At 49.2% G+C, this 22,455-nt stretch overlaps 1 protein-coding gene across 4 annotated transcripts in view; it reads left to right on the top strand.

Moving 5' to 3' along the window:
* OPCML (opioid binding protein/cell adhesion molecule like) overlaps nt 1-22,455 on the top strand; it is a 495,948-nt gene that overhangs the window by 468,796 nt on the left and 4,697 nt on the right. Inside the window, exons 4-7 of one of the 4 annotated variants that reach the window (XM_065936478.1) lie at nt 11,071-11,208; nt 11,591-11,711; nt 12,169-12,320; nt 13,213-13,239. In XM_065936478.1, coding sequence (XP_065792550.1) covers nt 11,071-11,208; nt 11,591-11,711; nt 12,169-12,320; nt 13,213-13,239 — 438 coding nt within the window. The remainder of the gene's footprint in view (nt 1-11,070; nt 11,209-11,590; nt 11,712-12,168; nt 12,321-13,212; nt 13,240-22,455) is intronic. The other 3 variants (XM_065936481.1, XM_065936480.1, XM_065936482.1) reach the window with 3 other exon arrangements.

Here is a 22,455-nt window from a genome sequence, read left to right on the forward strand (position 1 = left end):
TCGGGGCACAAACTTTTGTAACTGAAAGAGCCTCTAATGCTGCATGTGAGTAAGTCAGGGCCGCACTACGGGGTAACTGAAACTGCATCCTGACCGGTTCTTGGAGTCGCCCTCTCTGGGTGGTCTTGGAGGGTCCTGGGAAACCACAGGCAGCACCGTACAGCTTCCTGTTCCCCCGAGGCTCCAGGCCCTGTCCCTCAGGGAGGGGCACACGAGATGCGCTCCCAACCTTTCTCTCTATCCAACATCCTTTGGTCCAGGCTTGCCCGTGGAACCCAGTCACCCTTGCCATCTTCCCTGCCTTTATCTCCCACATGGCCCTCACAGGTCCTGGCTGTGCAGGCATGGGGCAGGGGTGTGCTGTGGTCCCGAAGAGCATGGGGCCTCCTTGCTGCTGGCCCCTTGCCTGTCATCCGGCATCTGCTGTCTGGTCGGGAAGGATTAGGAGGTGAGCCACGTAGCGAAGGAGGGGTGTTTGCCAGGAAGGTGGGAGGACAGAAAGCAGAGAGCGCTGTGGTCCTGCATTTGAAGTGAACCTCAGAGCCGGGAAAATGGGCCCCGAGTCATCTCAGTGGATGATTAGTTATACCTGTAAGACATTATTCCAGTCTGCCCATCGAGGGGAGGGAGAAAAGAACAGCTACTTGTCAAAATCGGCCTGCATGGGAGACTAGGAAGGGAAAAGAAATAATTAATTTCCTCCATTAATACCAGACATTACCCCCGGACACACACAGTCCTTCATAATTGTCAGCTCCTCTCTCCCCCATCGTGGAGCAGCCACTGCACGGTGACAGATGAGGCCACCTTGAAGTCACAGGGTGTCTCTGTTCTGAGGTCTGCGCCTTCGAGACCCCAGGCCCAGTACTGGCAGCTGGGCCAGTTCCCTAGCACACAGGCCGGGGTGCAGGGACGTTCCGATGTTTCTTTAGAGGCCGGTGGCCCTGCGCTCCTGGGTGGGAGCTCTGCCCACCGACACGTGGTCATCAGTTTCCAGAACTCAAAGAATTATTTAGGGTTTGACCGTATTGCTAAGTTATGAAACTTACAGATGACCTTAGAAGTCCTCTGGTGCAATTTTTATTTGATAGGAAAAAAAAAAAATCTTAGGACTTAGAATGGTAAAAACACTTAGCCCAAATCATAGCACATTAGTGGTGACCCTGATGGTAGACCCAGGTCTTTTGAAGTCCAATTCAGTGGTCTTATATCCTGATTCCTATTGTTGGCCCAGAGTCATAGAAGGTCCCGTGGAATGTGCCTTCTATAGTGATGAGGCCAAAAAGGGGGACCAGGGAGACAGAAGCCTTTGATAAGAGATCAGCTTGATCAGAGTCCAGCCTGGATGGCAGGCAGGAGACCCTCTTGCCTAGAAATAGCTCCTGGAGTGTGGATACGGAGAGTCCTTGACAAAAAGTTTCCAAGGGCCCCCACCCTGCAGGAAACGCCCCTGTACCCCGAGCAGAGGCCTCACCCGCTGAGCACTGGCTCCACGCCCTCCCCTCTCAGCCCAGTCACAGCTGAGCACCTGAGCCGCACTATCTCCCTGCGATGCTTCAGAGCCGGGTCCGAGCTCCACGAAGCGGCCACCAGCTCCGGCGTGACCTGCCTGCCGAGTGCTGCTTGGCTTCGTGGGTGTTTTGCCTGGGAGCGAATCGAAGTATTTCAGAAATATTAATGAAGGTGATAATTAGCACCACTACCATGCAGCCGTGCCCTTGGGAACTACCATGGGAAGAGAGAATAAAGGCGAGAAGGAAAGAGAAGAGAAGAAAGGGAGGACACGGGAGGAGTCAGGCTGCATCGGAGCTTCATCTGCAGAAACCAGGCTGTGCTCTTCCTCCAGGGAGCTGGGAAAGGGCAGCCACAGCAGTTCCCTCCAGGACTGCGGGCCCTGAGCCCCAGCTGGGTGTCTCCCCGGGGCATGCAGGGCTGACCCTCACTCGGCCCCTCACCCTGTTCTCCAAGAGGAGACCGAGCTGGTGCCCCAGGAGCTGCAGGATTGCAGAGTCCGGGTGACTACTCCGCATCCCGGCCCTGCATCCGGACCCCTGCAGGGTCCGACAGCCCAGTCACCATCACTCGCTGGCTGTGAAGGTGTGTGTGTCAGTGCAGCCCAGAGTCGGGCATGGGTAGCGGCCCTGGTACTGGGACCAGACGCAGGCCGTTCTGTGGGCCAGAAGGCAGGGGCCACAGGGATTGTCATCCAGACCAGCGTGGCATTGAGAGCCGAAACCAGCAGTCAGTAATTACAGTGGATAACAGTGTCAACTGTCCAGGCAAACCTAACAGTATGATTACCCACCTATAAAAATAACAAAGGCCTTGATGGCATTGCTATAGATACACATCAGTCCCAGGGAAATGAGCATGGCAGGTGGGGTGGAAGGAAAGTTTTAAGTCCCGCCACAAAGCAAGTGCGAGGTAAAGCATGTGCTATGATGTTGCTCTATTCTCAGAAACAATTTCTGGCTTCCTTGGTGGTCCAGTGGTTAAGAATCCACCTTGCAATGCAGGGGATACCGGTTCGATCCCTGGTCTGGGAAGATCACACGTGCGGGGGGACAACTAAGAGACTGCGGACCAGTACTGCCGAGCCCATGCACCCTAGAGCCCGTGCACCACCACAGGAGAAGCCCCTGTAATGAGAAGCCAGGCGTTGCAATGAGAGAGGAGCCCCCACTCACGGCAGCTAGGGAAAGCCCGAGCACAGCAACGAGCACACAGTGCAGCCAAAAAATTTTAAAATAAATTAGAAATTAAAAAAAGAAAGAATTTTCAAGGGGTGGAGAGTAGGGAAGGGACAGAGAGGGAGTTTAGGATCAGCAGATGCAAGCTATTGTATACAGGATGGATAAACAAGGTCTTACAGCACCGGGAGCTACATTCAATATCCTGTCATAAACTGTGATGGAAAAGAAAAAAAGAAATCATTTGAAGATGTTGGATGCTACCTGTTCCCCACAGATTCCTACCCTGGAGGTTTGCTCTGAGCTCAAAACATCATTCTGCCAAAGTGCCGTCAGGAAACTCACTGGTTGTATTGGCCCAGGGCCTTTCCATTCCTGCAAAATATGGTATTCTTTGAGAAACAGGGTCTGGGTTACCGGAGGTGCCTGCTTAGGTTAATGCAGGCAAGGTCAGGTTCAGCTTTCTGAAAACATATATAAATGAAAGAAGCAATAGGTCATTCAGTGCCTTCATCAGATTTTATTTTTTTTAAGCAGTAGTTTATTTAGATTAAAGCACAGAATTCATTTCACTTGGTAGTTGTTAACACTGAGATAACCCTGTTGGTTCAGAGTGCAAATAATAGTAATACAAGAGGAAAACATGGAATAAATAAAAACTTTCCAAGTGTCCTTAATATTTTATCAGTAATGTAGATGTTTAAGCTCTGCTTTTGAAAGTGTGATGATTTTTTTTCTTCAACCTCTATGTTTCGGTCTGAACTATTTATGTATATTTATATTTAGACACTTTTTAGAATATAAATGTTAGCTATGTTTTGAATCCATATCAGGCAACCTGTTCCGGAAACGGATTCAAGCTTCCGTCCTCAGCCATTTGTCTGCCTGTGTGTGAAGTCCCAGCTTCCTGCCTTCTGCATCCCCCTTCTCTGGGTCTCTGTCTGTTTGTCTGTCTGTCTTCTCTCCCTGGCCCACAATCCAAACTCTCATTTAAGGGGACTTGGTCACATCCTCACAGATAGCCTGGCTGTTTCTGCATCACTCTTTGCGGCCCCTTCCCTCTGGGTCAACAGTGTCATCTAGTTTCCAAAACTCTCTGATGATTCCTGATTCTTCCTACAGCTAGTGAACACATCTCAGAAAGACAGCATCAGTAAAACCAAGCCAAGCACACATTTTGGGCTGTGGGTTCATCACACTTTCGTTTAAGTACAGTGTGGGGAAGGGATGAAGCTGAAAGTTGGGAGTCAAGGCTGGCTGGGGACTCCATCCACACTTTCTGGTTGGAAGACAGAGGGGAGCCCAGTGTTGCTGGGTGCCTGCAGGGTCGTAGAGAGAGATCGGGGGTGGGAAGGCTGGAAGAGTGCAGAGGAGATGAGCAGAGAGACCAGATCTAGTGAAGACAGAGTCAGTGGGGGGCAAATTCAGGGGTTCAAACCCCCAGCCATCATGTGCAGAGTGATCAGAGTTCAGCCTGACCAGTCGTGCAAGGAGGTCACACAAATCGGGGTGTTGTTCCCTCTCTGTGTGTCTGCAACTGAGAGTGGATGAGGTGGGGAGTGAGTGCTGAGGTTCTCAACTGCTGAACTTATCCCGGTTCCCAACTCAAGCGTGTTCTAAGGTTTCTATCCTTCAAAAGAAGGAGGCTGTTGTGTCAGGAGGTGTGTGATGGAGAAGGACGCCAGGAGATCCCTAGAAAGGAAGGAAAAACCCTCTTCCCAGTCTATGGACTTCCAGAAGGTGGCTCCTCCATCCCCTCTCCCACGGGATCACTCGTTCTCCCCCCATGGAAGATGGGGGACTGGGGCAACTGTGAGGTTATTTGTTCCAACAGCTAAACAGAGACAAGACCGTCACCTTCCAGTGAGGGCTGCTTTCCATCACCTGATCTATTCTGCTTGGGTCTAAGGAGTCCTGCTAACCCAGACTCTTTATTTCAAGGTCCAGTCTGGGACCTGCAGTCAGCCCTTACTCAACTTGAGTCCTTGCATTGTACAAGTCCAGTTGTATTGAGTTCACAGGGAGAAAGGCAAGACCTATGTCAGCCTTGCATGCCGAGCCCAGACTATAGACCAGCTTGACAGCCACCAAATTGGTGTTTTCACCTGCTCAGGGCTCATCTTCTGTGATTCTGTTCTTTGGACCAGAATCCTGGAGAGAGAAGGCTGAGTGACATGATTTGGGAACACATCCCCTCGTGCACCCCTGACGGTGTCTGCCTTGTCCCGAGCATTCCCAGGGACTGAAGCAGCGGCAGGGGCTTCAGACACCGCATCCCCTCGACCCTCCTGCTGAGGTGACCTGGTTCCAGATCCCGAGGGCAGGGTTTCCAACAAACACACAACCTGCCCGTGAACCCACACTTTTTCCTAAGCAGGCAGCACTCCTCACAGGAGTAGGATCAGCTCTTTGATCACTTGCATGGCTACCCAGCCTTGGTGAGTGAGCGAGAGACTGTTCATTCTCCGGGGTCAGTCAGAAAGCCTGGTGGGAGCCTAGCTGATCAGCAGTAGGCATGGGGGGGTCATGGTGGCATTTGACTCCACGTTTCCAAGGTCGGTGAGGTTAGGCATCGTCCATAATAGCCCCTCCTGCTGGGGAACCAGATGACTAACTACTGGCTTCTCCGGAAGCCCTGCCACATGAGTCCAGTGCCCTCAGGGTGACCCCCTCCCACCATCTTTCCTCCGGGTGCAGCTCCCTGCCCCTCACTTTCTTGCCTATCTGCATTCTCCTTTCTTGGCCGTTCTTTCCCCAAGCCCGCGCCTCCCTGGGCCAGCGCCTCCTAACCTCCATCATCACCCCCTCCTGCTCTCTTCCTCCAGGGCATCCTCCCCCCTGGCGTGTACCACACAAGTCACCTCCTGACAGGTCTCCTGGCCAGAGCTGTGACAGGTGCTGGCGTTTGCTTCACAAAACATCTTCCCCAGATAGAACAGCAGCTTCCTGTGGCTGAGGAGGAGGCAAGGAGGGGCTGGGGGCCCCGTGCGGGTGGCTTTTCATCATTTCAAAGGGAGAAGCGGGGCAGCATTTTGCCTCCCAATGAGGACAATTTCTTGAATGATGTGAATAGTCTGGAAAAGGAATAGGCCGCCCCCTGGAATCGTCCCTGGGGATGTTTGCGTGGAGGGAAAGATATTCTGTCAGGGACCATCATCAAAAACGTGGAAGGCTGAAATCTCTGACCCTTCCTGGTACTTCCAACTCTATAATTCTAAGGACTTGGCTGGGGAAGAAGAAGAGGAAATTGGGCCAAGAGTGACGGCTGCAAAACAGCAGGCTTGGAAGGACGGGATGTGGAGGGAGAAAGAAAGAGAAGTGGGTCAGGAAGCTCCTAGATTTTACCCTGAATTTTCTCTTTGAGCCTTTCATTCCTGGACACCCAGGTTTCTTCTTCCATCTCTAATAAGTCTTCCTGACCCACCATCCCTGACTTGAGAGTCCAATACAATTAGGAATGGAAAAATTGAAACTGAAAAGAAAACATATAAAGTATTCCAGTTCTCGGCTCATCAGCTGTGGACTCCCCAAGGTCAAGGACCTTGCCTTCAATATGCTCTCCACCTCTTGGCTTCTTACCCATCACCTCGCTCACCATAAGGATGAGTAAAATACCTGCAGGTGACTTTAGGGATAGAAGGCCGGACCAGGGACCTCTCTTCCTGGGGTGTGTCTGCTCCCCCGCCTCTGTTTCTGAGATGGTGCCGGCCCTGCTGCTGGGGGTTACACGTTCCTTGTTCCTTGTGCCTGTGATGTCAGAATGTATATTCCTGCACAAGAGGCTGCCTTGCGCCCATGGACCCGTGGGGCCAACTCAGCCCCTCCCCAGGCACGTGCCTTGCGTCTGCAGGGTCCGGGTCCAGGGACCCCCTCCATCCCCTGATAAATGGCCCCATTTGTATCCCTGCAGATCTTAATCTTCCTAATACAGTGAGCTGGACTTATCTGCTTCGAAGTGTTCCTCCGTGGAAAGAAATAACCTGCATTTTTAATATATTTCTGCCAGTGATGCGAAGCCACTTCCTTTGACTTCCAATCATGTTATATTTGGCTGTCCCAATGCATAGGGCAGGATGAGATGCCTCTGGGTTACTGTCTCATTTCAGGACCTCTTACCAGAAAGTAAAACAGTGGGGGCTGATGTGAAACTCCTATTTTCATATCATCAGAAAAAATGCTGTAGTCTTGTAGCCTATCTATTCATTTAAATCTCTCTGACTGTGTCTTTACAACCTTTCCCATGGTACCCAGAGCATCCTGCCTGCAGCCTGGGCGTCTCGCCTGCACCCCATCTACCTTTATTCCCTTCCTTACATCGGTGACTCCTTCCTCCTCCTCCTCTCTCCTTTCCTGTCACCACTCATGTATTTCTCCCTCTCTGTCTCCCTCCCTCTGTCCCCCAGTCAGCAATCTGCCTTACTGGCAGCTAGCAAAGGGGATTCAAGCATTTGTAGCCTCCTGCCCTTTTCTCTGCAGTGTGGAATCAGGATTTTATGTCACAACCAGAATTGCAGAGGGCAGGGAAAGCATTCCACACTGCAGTTTGCCAGGTCTCCAGGCATTTAGCAACCTAGATTTGTTCTGCTTTGCAAATCTCACCCAGTATTCAAAGCAGTTAAGGAAACAGCATCTCCACCCCCTTCTTTGGGCTTGAGGTGGGGACAAATGTCAACATTTTCTTCCTTTTCTTAGCAAAACTGGGGTTCAAGGGTGCGGGTATTTTGCAGTAAGATCACAAGGACCCAGTGGGAAAGATAGTTTCAAGGGTCCAGATCCTTAGTGATGACCTGCCAGCAAAGCTCACAGCTCCAGAGAAAGGGTGTCTTTTGAGATGCAAGCTCCTCAAGGATCTCAACTCAAGGGGCAGACAGTAAATGTCACTGACCAGCCAACCCCTTCACAGACCCAGATGCACGAGAGAGTCAGAATGGGCTGAGAACAGCACATGGAGGTGAGTGTGGACAGGAGGCCAATAGCACGGAAATCCTGAGACACTTAGAAACAGGGGCAGATGGGGTGCAGGCAGAATGCTCTGGGTACCATGGGAGAAATTCTGAAGACACATTCAAAAGGGACTTTAAAGAGAAAATAGGCTACAAGACTAGACTGTGTTTTCTGAGAAAACATATGAAAAAGAGAATTTCACATCTCCCCCACAGGTTTGCTTTAAGACAGAAATGCAGAATCCAAGCCCCACCCTGCACCTACTACATCAGAATCTATATGTAATACATAAAATCTCGGAGGAATTTATGTGCCAATTAAAACCCAAGAACCACTTACTTTACAGAACAAACTTGACGAAATTCATTTTCTCACTTAATGAGGTAGTATTATCGTAACGACCCTCATTTTGTGCAAAACACTCTTACTTCCTCCCTTATTTGCTGTCACAGAACAGTCCATGAAAACAGGACAGAGTGGAGATAAATTCCCGCGTTCCAGAGGGTGGCCTTGTTGTCCAGCAGCTTCCCCCGTGGAGGACCCGGGTCTGTCCCCTCACTCTGGTAGAAGACACTCACTCGGGGTCCTGTGCAAAGACCCCTATAATCCCCGAAGGGCTCCCTCCCCTCTGTGCTGACTAGCATCACAGATTTGCCTCATCAGGGGCTTTAAGCCATCTGTCTGGTATAAACTGGGCAGCCTGCTGTGGGTCTAACTCATTCTCTCCAAGAAAGGTGGGTCAGTGACCCTGCCAGAGGTTCCTGCCAGACCCACTGCAGGTAGCTCATCTCCTTGGTTAAGTACAGGGGGGTTAATTACTCGTGGCAAATACACTGCAGTACAATTTGAAAGAATGATGGAGTCTTTATAGGAGAAAGCCATCCTCTCCATCCTGCTATATTTATTCACTGCGAAAAAGGCACGCTGAATCTGGAAAGTCACTATGTCTGTATGATTTCACTGTTGTTTTTTTTTTTTTCCTTAAAAGCACTTAGGTTGGTCAATCAGCATCATTTTAATGAATGAGGCAATTTTTATCTTTGTTGTTGTTTAGTCACGGCCAACTCTTTGAGACCCCATGGACTGTAGCCTGTCAGGCTCCTCTGTCCATGGGATTTCCAGGCAAGAATACTGAAGTGGGTTGCCATTTTCTTCTCCAGGGAATCTTCTCGACCCAGGGATGGCAAACGCGGGTCTCCTGCGTTGGCAGGTGGGTTCTTCACCACTGCACCACCTGGGAAGTATCTTTATTACACATCCTGAAATTAGTGGTTTCAGAGTCCTCTTTAACACTGAGATGCTGTTAAGTCTAAGAGAAACAAGGAGACGAGGGTGAGAGAATGTTGACATCCCTCTAATGACGCTGAGGAGTTAGATAGGAGCCAGCCTGGATGATTAAATGTCTGTGGGGTGGAGGGCAGTGACCAGCACTGCCACCCTGGGGTCCCAGCAAACAAGACCCCACCCCGGGGCCCAGGAGGCAACTGCCCTGTAGCATCGCCGTCACAATTTTCAAAATTCTTGTCCAGTGCCTGGGACCAGACTTGCCCAGTAATACCATTCAGAACTGACACCCAGGCCTCAGGCTGGGAAGTGTGGGCTTGCCCCGAACCCCGCTTTCCCCTTCACCTCTGCATCCAGTCACTCCTCATGTGGGTTCGACCAGATTCCCCAAGATCCTGAAACTCTCCCTGTGGGCTTGTTCTGGGGTCATATCCACAGGCCCAAGTCCCAGGAGGCTGCCCCGGCCAGTAATTGCTCCTGCTGGCCAGTGATGCAAGATTTCCTTCACTAAATAGCATGAGACTTGGGTTCCCAGGGTGGTGCTCACTTGGAGAGACTCGGATTGTTTACACATTGGCCTGAAGCCCCTCACTTTCTGCTGTTGGTCTTGGCAACCATTATCCAGATACTAAAGGCAGAGCCTGGATGGGCGTGCTGAAGTAAGGAGGGTATGGTGGCAAGAAAGGCCAGAAGAGCTGAAAAAAGTCAGTGTCCCAGGAAAGGATAGATGGTGGGAATGTCCCAAGACTTCTATGTCAGCAGAATCAGGATGGCAAAGCACCTGCCTGGTGTCTGCCCATCAACTCCCTCAGCCCCAACATCCTCTTCCTGCCCCAAACCCATTGTGGGCCCAGACTTGGCTGATTGAGCGACCATTGGATTAGATATGCTTCTATGGGTTTGGAGAAAATTTACAACACATTTTTATCATCCTGAAAACTAATTCTGCTCTCCTGCCCGTAGCACAAGAAGGAATCAGGTATCAGGCTTATAAGAAATGCAAACGGATGTACTTTCTCCTTGGCCCTTGGGTGGGCTGAGTTTTTAAAGGAGCCTGATGCTTTGGCAGATGCAGGCCAACAGAGGGTCTGTCCTCTTTGCACTGAGCCACGAGAAGTGGAATGAGGAATGAGGCAGAGGCAGATCGTTGCAAGAGTGTGTCATGGTGGCTGCAAGCAATGTCGGTTTCTCAGCCCCAGAATATGTGGGATCATGAATTGCAAGTTTCACAATTGCCTGGAAATAAGAGACACAGGTTCATTCCCTGGGTTAGGAAGAACCTCTGAAGGAGGGCATGGCAACCCACTCCAGTTTTCTTGCCTGAAGAATCCCATGGACAGAGGAGCCTGGCGGGCTACAGTCCATAGGGTTGCACAGCACTGGACACGACTGAAGCAACTTAGCATGCAGACAAGCAAAGCCTCCAGAATGTCCCACAAAGCTGGGTATTAAAATTATTAAGTACCCTCACCCTAAGTTCGAGTAACCAGAGCTCTATCATTTGGGGCTTTCAGAGTTATTTTATGTTCGCAAATGTTTATTGAGCACCTACTGCGTAGCAGTCAAGAAGGGTTTCCTCATTCATTCATTCTCCGTTTTGTCTTCCCCAGCACGTTTGAAACCAACCAACTCTTTTGTGTCTGTTTGTACCAAAATGTTAATCATTCTACAAGTCTTGGTAGTTTGTATTCTGTGTATAAAGGCATGTAGTACACGGTGAAAATGTAGTGAAAAATGAAGATGTCCATGTTCACATACCCTAACCTTATTCCCACATTTAAAAATTATGTTGCTGACCATGACAATTCTCTTTCAAAATAGCAAAGCTTATTAAAGTACTACAGTATTTCACATGTACTCTCTTAGTTAATCCTCATAATAATCATATTTAAAAAATGAATGATATGCCCTTCTTTAACAAATGATCTGAAAAGTTAAAGTGACTTGGATTCAAATGTATTGACCCAAGATTCAATCAGAGAATTTCTTCAAATACTTTGGGGCCAACCGATGTCTAAAATCTTTGAGTTGAGGTTCAAACCCTATTTTATGGATTTTCGCATTCCTTCTCCTCTAAATTCTAGATGGAAATACAGTTATGTTCCCAGTTTCACAGTTTCTCGATTGTCTCTGTCTGTTTCTTGCCTCCCAGAAGGCCAGGGCTTTGTGAGTGAGGATGAATACCTGGAAATCTCTGACATCAAACGTGACCAGTCCGGGGAGTATGAGTGCAGCGCCTTGAATGACGTCGCTGCCCCTGACGTGCGGAAAGTAAAGATCACTGTCAACTGTGAGTGGACCCACTGTCGGGGAGTCCCAGGGAGCAGAAGGGCATGGGGACGGGCAAGTAATGGCAAGGCCATTTTCTTAATAGATCCAAGCTGTTTCCAGCAGGAAAACACTGTATCAGATCGCTGTGCTTATCACCAGCTCCAGGGCCACGGGACCTTCCTGTGACTGTCAGAGCTTTTAGCTAATGGGGAGAATTGTTAACTCTGGGTTCATTTGAAGGCTTGAAGACAATGCAGGGGTAAATGCAGTATCTTCAAGCAAGAAGTCCTTTTCCTAAGATAGATGGTTGTTTAGCTGGAGGAGGGGGTGTATACAGCAGGTGACTGTCAACTGTCCTGCCTCTCATCTGTCTTATGGCCTTGCTCCGTATCCCCCTACAGACCCCCCCTATATCTCCAAAGCCAAGAACACAGGGGTCTCTGTTGGCCAGAAGGGCATCTTGAGCTGTGAAGCCTCGGCAGTGCCCATGGCTGAGTTCCAGTGGTTCAAGGAAGACACCAGGTACCTTGAAAGCAGAAATGGGGCGTGTCTGAAGCAGAGCTGATGGGTGATGCCCATGGAAGGAGGGTGATGGAGTCCAGGGGGGGAGATATGGCAAAATCAAACTGATGACAGCCTCCATTACAACAGAGCCTCCTCTTAGAACAAACAACAAAAAGCAGAGAAAGTTGGGAAGTGGGAAATGTGGACCGACTTTGTTCCAGAATCTGAGATTGGCTGTAGACGGGGTCATCTTGAAGGACTAGATGCAGCCTGAAAGTGTGGGCACCCTCCCTTTCCACCCCTGATAGAGACTATGGTGCTTACGGCTGGAGGGAGAGGGACTGGGTTAGTTGGAGGGAAGGGCTTCATGTGGAGGAGAGTTGCATGTTGGGAGGGGTGAATCCCCAGCCCCTCTTGCCTGCCCCCTCACTCCATGAGTGGAACCAGACCCCCAGTACCTCCTCTTCTTTTGCAGGCTGGCCACCGGCCTGGATGGCATGAGGATTGAGAACAAAGGCCACATATCTACGCTGACTTTCTTCAACGTCTCAGAGAAGGATTATGGGAACTATACTTGTGTGGCCACAAACAAGCTTGGGATAACCAACGCCAGCATCACACTGTATGGTGAGTGCAGGAGGCCTGGACATGGGGCTTGGATGGGCGGGGGAGGAATGCGAGATCCGCTGGCCTGTGTCCATCCATACTGCTCCCCACTCCACCTTAGATGCGAACACAACCCCACCACTCAACCTGGTCATTCTCTTACCCTGTGATACTGTGGCGTTTACAAGGTAACCGATAGCTCCTGGTCTATCATGAGGCGAGCTTTGCACCTTACAAAAGGAGTGAACCGAATTCTGAACAAAGTTGGACAGTGGTTGCCTTAAGCAAGATGGAACCATGGAAGAGTTCAATTTGCAGTACTGTCTATTGGTCTGAGGAGTTAATCAGATTTAATGCTAGGATGCCTTACAGGAAGAGTGTATGATTCTAAAGGTTCTAGTTGCAGTTGTAAACCAGGTCAACTCTGCCATCCTCACCCTCATGTTGACTGCATGTCATGTTCGCATTCATCAGAACGAACGGAGAAAGAGGCTGGTCCTCATCAGGACATCAGCTGGGACATCCATCCCTTCTCTGAGGGTCGCCCCCTCCCATATGGGGTGAGGGAGCCCCAGAGCCCCGACTGGCCCACTGGGAGCCCTCATCCCGCCTTCCCTCCATTCTCACACTGCCGTGTCCATCTCCTCGTGTGACATTTCACCCCACCGGCCAGGCCCAGCTTGTTGTGATGGTCCGTGTGTTTATGTGTGTGTGTATTTGCTGAGATTTGGCGAGAGGGAACTGTCTGGTAAATAGGAAGCAAAGGTGTTCCTTGTTCATATGGACCTCAGTCCCCGAACAGCTTTCAGCGTTGACGTGAAGGGAACTTCGTCCACCAACCATCTGAAATGTGTGATCTGTGTCTCTTGTTTTCTCTCTGCATTGTGTGTACATTGTGCTGTGTGTGTCTTAGAAATAAGCCCCTCATCAGCGGTGTCAGGTGGGTACCGCATGTTCCTTCGCTCCTCTGCCTGCCTGAATGCCTATGCTTTTGACCTTAAGCCTCCTTCCAAGATAGGCTTGCCTGCTCCTTCCCCCTGACTTGTTCTCCTTACTGGATAGACTTTTGGGGGCTGGTCTGCACACTTTAGGTAACAAATATGTAGAATACGATGGCTTTTGTTGTTGTGGTTGAGTCACTAAGTTGTGTCCGACTCTTTGTGACCCCATGGACTGTAGCCCTCCAGGTTCCTCTGCTCATGGGATTTTCCAGGCAAGAATACTGGAGTGGGTTGCCATTTCCTTCTCCAGGGCATCTTCCCAACCTGCATCTCCTGGGTTGCAGGTGGATTCTTTACCAGGGAAGCCCATGATGGCTTTTACACACATACATGTGAAATATCGTTATCCATTTCTGGAGAAGGGCTTTCTCCAAAATGATAAACTTCCACTTGGTGGCTTTTAACAGGGCTGTGTATTCTATTTGTACGTGGCACTAACGGAACCCAGCCCAGACACCAAATGGCTTATTAGATGGTTGTCTTCCTAGGGAAGTCACCCTAATGTTGCTTAGTCACTAAGTCGTGTCTGACTCCCTGTGACCCCATGGACTAAAGCAGGCCAGGGCTCCCTGTCCCTCGTGATAATTTCTTCAGCCCAAAGCAAAAAGGGCTAATGACTTAATTCTGAAAACTTCATTTTAAGATATGAGTACTTGGGTCATGTTCATAATGATCGTCATAATATCTACCATTTACCAAATGTTAACTGGTTTCCATGCATCATGCTAGTTCTGCGCAAGACAGGTTATTAGCCCATTTTAAACACGGGTAAGAGGAGGACCCCAAAGGCTAAGTGACACTGAAGTATATGTAGCTAGTGAAGAGGTGTTGATGAGACCCAGACCAGACCCCTCCTCAGTGCTGGAAGGTTTACTAGAGGACATGACACAAGGGCACACACACACACACACACACACGCACTCTCACACACACACTCTCACACTCCCAGGCTGAGCGGAAGCCTCCACACAGCCCTCCGTATCGAGGACCAGTCCCAGCCACCGAGGACATGGTGACTTGAATTGTCCAGACCAGGAATCAGCCCTGACCTGCTCCTCTCCCAGCTCTGGGTCCGCCGCTTTCACAGCCCGTGGCTCTGCCCACACCGTGGTGTCTGCGAATGCCCATCCCTTGATCTTGATAAAACTGAGGGCAAAGGGTGAGATTGGGGTGCTGCCCTGCACTGACTCTGCCATGTCCCTGTGAGCTGGTGGGGCTGCCCGTGGGGGTGTGGCCGACAGGAGGACCCCAGGGCTGACTCCTAGGGGTCTGGGTGCTTGTACCCCTGTGCTGTGAACTCGGGAGAGAGGTGTGTCCCAGCCGAGGACAGCAGCTCGTGGAGATGAAGGATATATTCACCTGCCAGGGCTGCTATAATGAAAGAGCGTAGGCTGGGACAGCAGAAATGGATTTTCTCACAGTTCTGGAGGCCAGATGGCCAAGGTCAGCCAGGAAGAGCTGTTGGCTGTACTGGATGGGGGTGCTCTTCCTGGCTTGTAGATGCCATATGTCCTTTCCTCTGAGAATGCTGGGGATAGGGGCATGGAGATGGCCAGAGATGGGGAAGGAGGGCTCCCTGGGGTGTCTTCTTATCATTCGAACACTAATCCTATCGATTGGGACCCTACCATTATAACCTCAGGCTAAGTCACTTCAGCCCTGTCTGACTCTTCGTGACCCTGTGAACTGCAGCCTGCCAGACTCCTCTGTCTTTGGGATTTCCCAAGAACTGGGTTGCCATGCCCTCCTCCAGGGGATCTTCCCAACCCAGGGATCGAACTCACATTTCTTACATATCCTCCATTGACAGACAGATTCCTTACCTCTAGCACCCTCTGGGAAGCCCATTATAACCTCACTTGACCTTAAACACTTCTTTAAAGGTTCTGTCTCCAAATATACATCAAGAGTTAGGGCTCCAACATGTGAGCTTGGGGACACAGTTCAGCTCATGGGAAAGACATAGCTTCATACCCGAGGGCAGCCAGCCACACGAAGCCCAGGTCAGCAGTTAGCCTGTTTGAACTCATTTTCCATTTCCATCTCCCATCTTCTATGTAATCTGAACACATTCTTTTAGAGGACCATTTGAGCATTTACACGCCATCTGCTCACACCCCCCAAACCCACACACAGACATGCCGCATCCCCAGGCGTGCATTGGTGTCTGCCCTCAAGGACTGTGAGCTGGGTTTGTGGGGACTCTGGGCCCTGAAGTGATGTGTGAATCCATCACAACACACACTCATAGCAGACCTCTCACACAAACATCTTTCACATAGTTTCTGCCTACACTTACAGAATACAGGAAAATGAGATGAAAGCAATCTCAAATGAAGGCAGAAGACATAGGCTATGGAGGCAGTAGGCTGAGACAGGAAGTGCTTAGGAAAAAGGAGAGACAACCCAGGTCGGCGGGTGATGCTCAGAGGTGAGTCAGTGGCCGGTGTTGATGTGGGGTGTTTCCCTCGGTCACCACCAGGTGCTGCTCCTCCAGAGGCCACACAGACGGGACAGGTGACCAGCAGCATGCCAGCTCAAAGCAGCATTTCAGATTGTCCACTTTGCTCAGTCCCAGGGCCACTGTCAGGACTAGAGGGACAGCAGAAGGTAAAGAACAGACCAACACGGAGATGGATGGGGAAACTGGGTACCAGGTCTGACTCTGGCACACACCATGATGCCCTCTGCTCCATGGTTGCCTGTAAAATGTAAGAACAGATAAAAAACAAAAACAAAAACAAACAAACAAAAAAACACACTCCAGGCTTCCTTCTTGCTTTCTAAGTCCCTAATTCTGAAAAAAATGAAAGGAAACTAGGGTCAGAAGCAGATCTCCAAAGCCTGGCGTCCATAACCTTGGGGATTGTAGCAGCTGTTCTGATTATTGAAAGCAACTTGCTGGAAGTATCTGTAAGCTTCTTGGAGAGGATGAGGCCTCCAAAGGCCCCCCCGCCCTGACATCCTAGAGCCTTGCCAGGACCACATGCAGCCGGGGTGGCTGAGCTTGGTGTGCTGGGCACACCTCTGCCCCTCGAGGAATCCGCTCACTTTCTCTGGACTTGCCAGCCCATTCTGCCTCCCCTGGGTCTTGGGCAAGAACCACTCCCCTCCCTGTCCTTAGGGTGCAAGGAGGGAAGATCTGAACTTGATTACATCCGGCACTGCAGAGACTCTGAGGCATGCAATGAGCCGTGTGAATGTCTGGATTGGAACTGGCGGGGGAGAGGGGCAGGGAAGCAAACAAAGCCGGGAAGGAGGGGTCGGTGCAGAGAGGAGAGCAGATTCATCTGTGAAATTGCACCGACACCAACGAGGGGCTCTGAGTTCAGTACCAGGACTAGGGACCCCTCCTCAGAATCGTGTCCTTGCAGAGGAGAATGGCAAAGTAGTCCAGCGAAGGCAGCATCTGGGCTCAGGAGTTCTTTCCCTCAGGCAGTCTCAGTCCCTCAGAGCAGCCTGGAAGACAGTCTACCTCCCCTGCCCCCGGAAGCCATGAGGACAGAATCTCTGTTTTCTTTTGCTAATGACATTCCTCCATACATGTCAGGCTGGCTCTTCAGACTGGATTTTCTTCAACTAGAGGCAGCCAGACCACTCTTCTCCTGCGCTCTGGCCGGCCTCACCTAGGGCAGCCTCCGGAAAGCTGGCCACAGCCTGCCCCCCATCTCCTCCTCCATAAAGGCCCCCAACATCCTCACCTTCCCCTGGTGGCTCCAGGTGCAACATGAGGGCTGGGCAGAGGGGTCGAGGCTCCGGCATCTCCTCTCCCTTCGCCTCCAGTCCGGACAGTCAGACCTCAGCCTCACAGCCCGTTCTGCCCAAACACCCAGACTCCCTTGGCCCCAGACCTCCTGGCCCCAGCCCCCCGCTTCCATCTTCTCTGATGCGCCCATGTGGCTCTCTTCCTCCCTCTTGGTCTCAACCTGCATCTAGCCCCTCCACCATCTGCCCAGGGGTGGCATCATAGCAAGAGGGGCAGGGTCTTCTGTCTCCTCGGGCGTCTTTGAAGGGAGCTCTATCTTAGCCCTCAGACCTCGCTTCGGGTGCTTCAGAAATGCCGTTCCGTGGGCCTGGTTCCAGAGCCATTGAATGAAAGTCTCCAAGGAGCCCTGAGGATGTGCTCCATGGGCAGATTTACCTGGGAGCCCGGGGCCCCCGGGAGCCGACTGGTGTCTGGGCAGCTGTCTGGGAGCTTCCCGTCTGTGTCCCTAACTCTCCTCAGTTCTGAGTCAGAGGCCACTCTGCCGCCTGAAAGTTGCATCAGGGCAGGCTCCATCTTTCTCTGGCACCTCCTCCTCCGCCCTGCAAATGTACACCTTATCTTCACACCCAGCCCTCACTCCAATCTCTGAGGTCATTCTGACTTTTCCCTCCCGCCACCCCTCACGCCTGTCAGCCCACAGGTCCGAGAAAGCAGGCCCCAGCTCACCCCTCCCACTGTCTCTGCCCGCCCCTTCACTCACCCCAGAGCAGGTGCCATGTCTAGTCATGAGCTTCTCTTACGGTGTGTGGGTCGCTTTGTCCTTGGTAATCTCTGCAAACTGCCACTTCGGGACCTCCATGACCCTTCCCAAACTCAGAGTCAACCTGCTCACCCCCTGCTGAAACCTGCCTCCCAGAAAAGCCTGAGATCAGCCTCGCCCTGAGATCAACCTGCATCGTGTCCCCACGTTCCCCGTGGCCTTCTCTGCACCCACCACTCTAGACAACCCCCTCCGTTGCCTGGGACCCTGGATCCCACTGCACATTCCAGCTTCTGTCCATCAGCAAATGCTTGCTTAGAGCCCAGTATGCGCCAGGAATTAGATTCAGATTGAGGCATGGAGGGAAACACACTTCCCAACTTGTACAAGCAAGTAAACAGGCGTTTACAATAGAATATAGAACACAAGTGCTACCTCAGCAGAATAAAGAAGCTACTGGCTAGTAGGTGTTGGCCAGACGTGGCTTTAGACAGCTCAGAACCCTCTGAGGAAGCTATGTCTGGAGCTCAGAGGATCTGAGCCATGTGACTGAATTCCTTCCTGCCTCAGATAGAAAGTCCACCATGGAAGGACGCCCTAACATCAGGTTCTGTACCCAAGTGTCTCTGGCCTTAATCCTGTGCTTCTTTCTAACCCATAGTACCCAGTCTCTTCCACTGTGTTGTAGGGTCACAGAAGGAAGCATTTGACTCTTCTCTGCCTAAGTTACACTTACCTTTGAAGCGTCTCCTTAATGGTACCCCATCTACCAAGCATTTCTGAGTTCCACTGAAGAATCATTCACCCATCGTTTAAATTTTCTTGATAGTTTACCTTTAGGCTTGTATTTGTTGCTACACTGAAGGATATAGCCCTGAACCTTGTAATAGTTATTGTCCAGTAATTTATTAATCCTGAGTGGATTAATTAATATATCTTCCAGTCAACAATGAGTCCATAACAGCCTCCATAAAGGGTGAAAATCTTCACTATCCAAAGGGAGGACAAATACTCTAATGGTCTTGTAGTTTCCCCCCACCGCACACCAAGAAAGCCAAATCAACACACTGTTCTCACACTACCTCTTGCATTCCAGCCCCCCCATATGTCCCAGTTCTAATTTGAAATTTAGGGTCCCCTCCAACCGGGTCTTCCTTATAAGGGAGACAATGTAAAGGAATGTAAGGCAATGTAAGGAAGACATCCTGACCAACTGCTGAAGAAGGTGGCTTCTTCTTGCAGAGACATCCGAAGCTGCACATGCTTGTCCGTTTCCTGCTGATAACATGTATGATTTTTATTTTCCAAATCCACTATTTAAATCCAGGTGGGAGGGAATGAGTCAGAGAGAAATGTTAATGCTTCTGGCCGATGGCAGCAGCAGCAGCACTTGTATTTTCCCCAACCTGCAAAATGTCAACATATTAGGGGAATAATATGCAGACATTTCACATTTCATTCCTGATGAGGCTCCTTGTCACTCCCTCGCACCCTGCCCCCCTCTGAATCACTGACATCTGACTGTTAGCCCGGGCATTTAGGCTTTAACATAGAGTGCCTGGCTATGCTGATGTCAGCATACGCTGGAGCTTCTGGTTCGGCATAGACCAGAGCCTTGCCTCTTTCAGGGCTGTGATGAGCTGATGGGTCTGAATTAACTTCTGCTATGAACTTCCTAGGCTGTGGGCTTTGTGGGAGCGGCTGCTGTCTTGGCCTCTTTATCCCCATGCCTTCCCAGAGCCGTGAAGACTGGTTCAACTTCCCTGCAGAACAACACCAGGCCCTGATTCTGCTGTAATTAAAGACAATGGAGGAACAGCATCCTTTGATAGCAAGTTATGCACCTTCATCAGCCAGACCTGCTGAAAAGAGGTTTACGTTTCTCCAACAAGAGTAACACACTCATTGTCTAATTAGATTTCCTCTCTCCTCTTTTAATCACCAAGAACATCATTATCTTTTTGGTTCCTCATTAGGAAGGTCACATAGTTCACACTCATAAAACTCATCTAAATTTCAGAACAAAGTGTATCTTCTTAGATTTCAGATGCTTCCTTGATCTCACTGTGCTATTACCAAGTTCAACTTGCCCGTGTTTTTTTTTTCTTTTTTTCCCCTTAATGTGATGACCATACTACCACCTGCTATTTTAACAGTATTACAGCTGCAGCTTGCTATCGAATTTCCTGCTGAAGAACTGCTCCCGGTTTCCATTGCAACCACAGGAAGAAAAAGGGGGTCGTTTCAGTACCTTTCTCGCTTGTGATGGACCCTCCAGTTTTTCTCCTTATTTTTAAATTATGAAAGTATGATAACACATTTACAGGAGACCTGGAGAATACAGAAGAAAGTTTACATAGTTCCACTATATATTACAATTTTTTAACTAAATAAGGTTTTTAGTTGGAGTTTCAATAGCAAACTCTTGAAAATTCATTAATGAATACACAGAGAAGTAGAAGGGTATAGTAGACCTGAAAAGCACTGTGAAACACTTCAACATAATTAAGATTTATATAATTTTCACATAACAGTAGGATACAAATTCTATTCAAGTTCCCATAGACTATAAACTAGGAGACACTGGAACATATCCAGAGACATAAAACAAGGGGCAAAGATTTCATGGTCTAAAGTTATTGAAATCATACAGACTCTGTTTTCTTATCGCTGTGCAATTATGCTAGAAATCAATATCAAAAGACATTTTAAAATAACCCACGTATTTTCAAGAGAAATGTGGCATTTACCAAGAAAGATCTTTGACTTAGCCATTGAGAGCCTCAATAAAGTTAGAAGGCTGAAAAAACAAAGAGGATGATTGCAGAGATGAAAGCATCTAAATGAAAAATTAATATCAAAATGAGAAATTAATATCTTAAAAAAAAAAAAAACCATGTATCTGGACCCTTCCATTTTTAAGCTTCAAAATCTTCTGCAGGGCACGATCTCATTCATAAACTTATATAGTTTGCTGGGAGCTTTGTGCTGAGTTTGGGTGCTTTGATTTCTAACCCCTGTTTCTCCAGAGTGTGATCAGCCTGCCCTTGAAGTCAGCCACTCTTGTTTTCCAGCGAACTGGGTTTGCAGGTTAATTCTATGCTAAGTCCTCGACCAAATTTGCTTTTTAAAAATCTATAAAGTATAGTATATTTAATTCAGCAAAGTAGGTAGCCTCTCCAAGTGGACTTTATTTTATTCATCTCTTGGTTTGCCTCTTTCTTTATTTACTTGTCTTACCACTGCTGGGCCTCACACTTGGCCATAGAAACCTTACCTCCAGCACTGACAACACAGACAGAATGATTGCTATTTCTGATGCTTGTCATTTCTGGAATTTATCTCTTGAACATTTCTGTCTCTTTCTCTCTTCTGTATGCCCAGGATTAGCTCATTTTGGTCTGCATATGTCCCCAAGGTATTCAGTTGTCATTGTTATGTCATTCATTGTTGATTTTGTGGCTTTGTGTCTTTGTGTGGGCTTTTATTTTCAAAGGTACTCAACAACAGGAATGAAGGAAGCAATACATTTTTAGCGATAAGGAGGGTGAAATGAGGGGAAAGGGCATAGTAACATGTTCTCACTTTTAGTTTATCCCTGAAAAAATATGTAATTAAATCTGATGTTTATAAGAGTCATTCTGTTGGACTGAGTCACTATTAAGGGTAAATAAAGAGTTCTTGAATGTGGGGATTTCCCAGATAAAGAGATGGGCTTCTAATTATACCTCCTGAGAGTAACTGGCCTTCCCTGAGAAGCCTTAACCTGTGGTTGAAGCCACCTCTGGTGTTGTCAGGATAGACCAGTCACTTGCTTGCTAAGCCAGAGTCACATTTGCTTGGCAACTATCTTTGAGAATCCAGTGTACACCGGATGTCTTTATTTAAAGCATGAGCCCCACAAAGATGCTACTTTAGAAACTAGCTGCTATGGTCCTAGTTCTGATTAACCCAGCAGTTATTCATCCTTTGCTTAGTCTCAGGGGTTTTATATGCCATCTGAACTCATCCTCAGAGCATCCTTGCAAAGACAAAAGCACCTTCCCACAGAGTTTATACATGAAAATCACTGCTTCAGAGATCCAAGTCATCATGCTACTTCCTGCTAGTGAATTTGCACGTGGGAGCTCAGCTTGGTGCCCTGTGGTGACTTAAAGTGGGGGAAGGGGGTGTGGGTGGAAGGTCCAGGAGGGAGGGGATATACGTTTACTTATAGCTGATTTATTTCATTGTACAGCAGAAATTAACACAGCATTGCAAATCCATTATATTCCAAATTTTTTTTAATTAAAAAACAAAACTTATCCTGCTAGTAAATAGCAGAGCAAGAATTCAATTTCAGTTCTCCCTGACTCCTAAATTTAGTCCTCTTAGACTTTCCAAAAGGCAAGGCGTTCCTGAGATGAAAGGGAGGTTGGGCTGTTTTGTTTCAAAGGGCGTTCTTCTCAGAATCTGTGAAGGAGTGAAACATGTTTGTGTTTGTTTATTGATTTAGGTGAAGACAGAGGACTTCTAGATCTGAATGGAGAATAGGGAGTCTTCCCTGGCAGTTCCACTGCAGGGGGCGCGAGTTCAATCTCTGGTCAGGGAACTAAGATCCCACATCACACAAACACACACAAACCACACATCAACAACAGCCAAAAACTAGAGGGGGCTCGGCTGTGTGCAGGCAGAGGCTGTGCCTCT

The sequence above is a fragment of the Muntiacus reevesi genome, chromosome 5 (assembly GCF_963930625.1).
Source record: "Muntiacus reevesi chromosome 5, mMunRee1.1, whole genome shotgun sequence".
Classification (NCBI taxonomy): domain Eukaryota; kingdom Metazoa; phylum Chordata; class Mammalia; order Artiodactyla; family Cervidae; genus Muntiacus; species Muntiacus reevesi.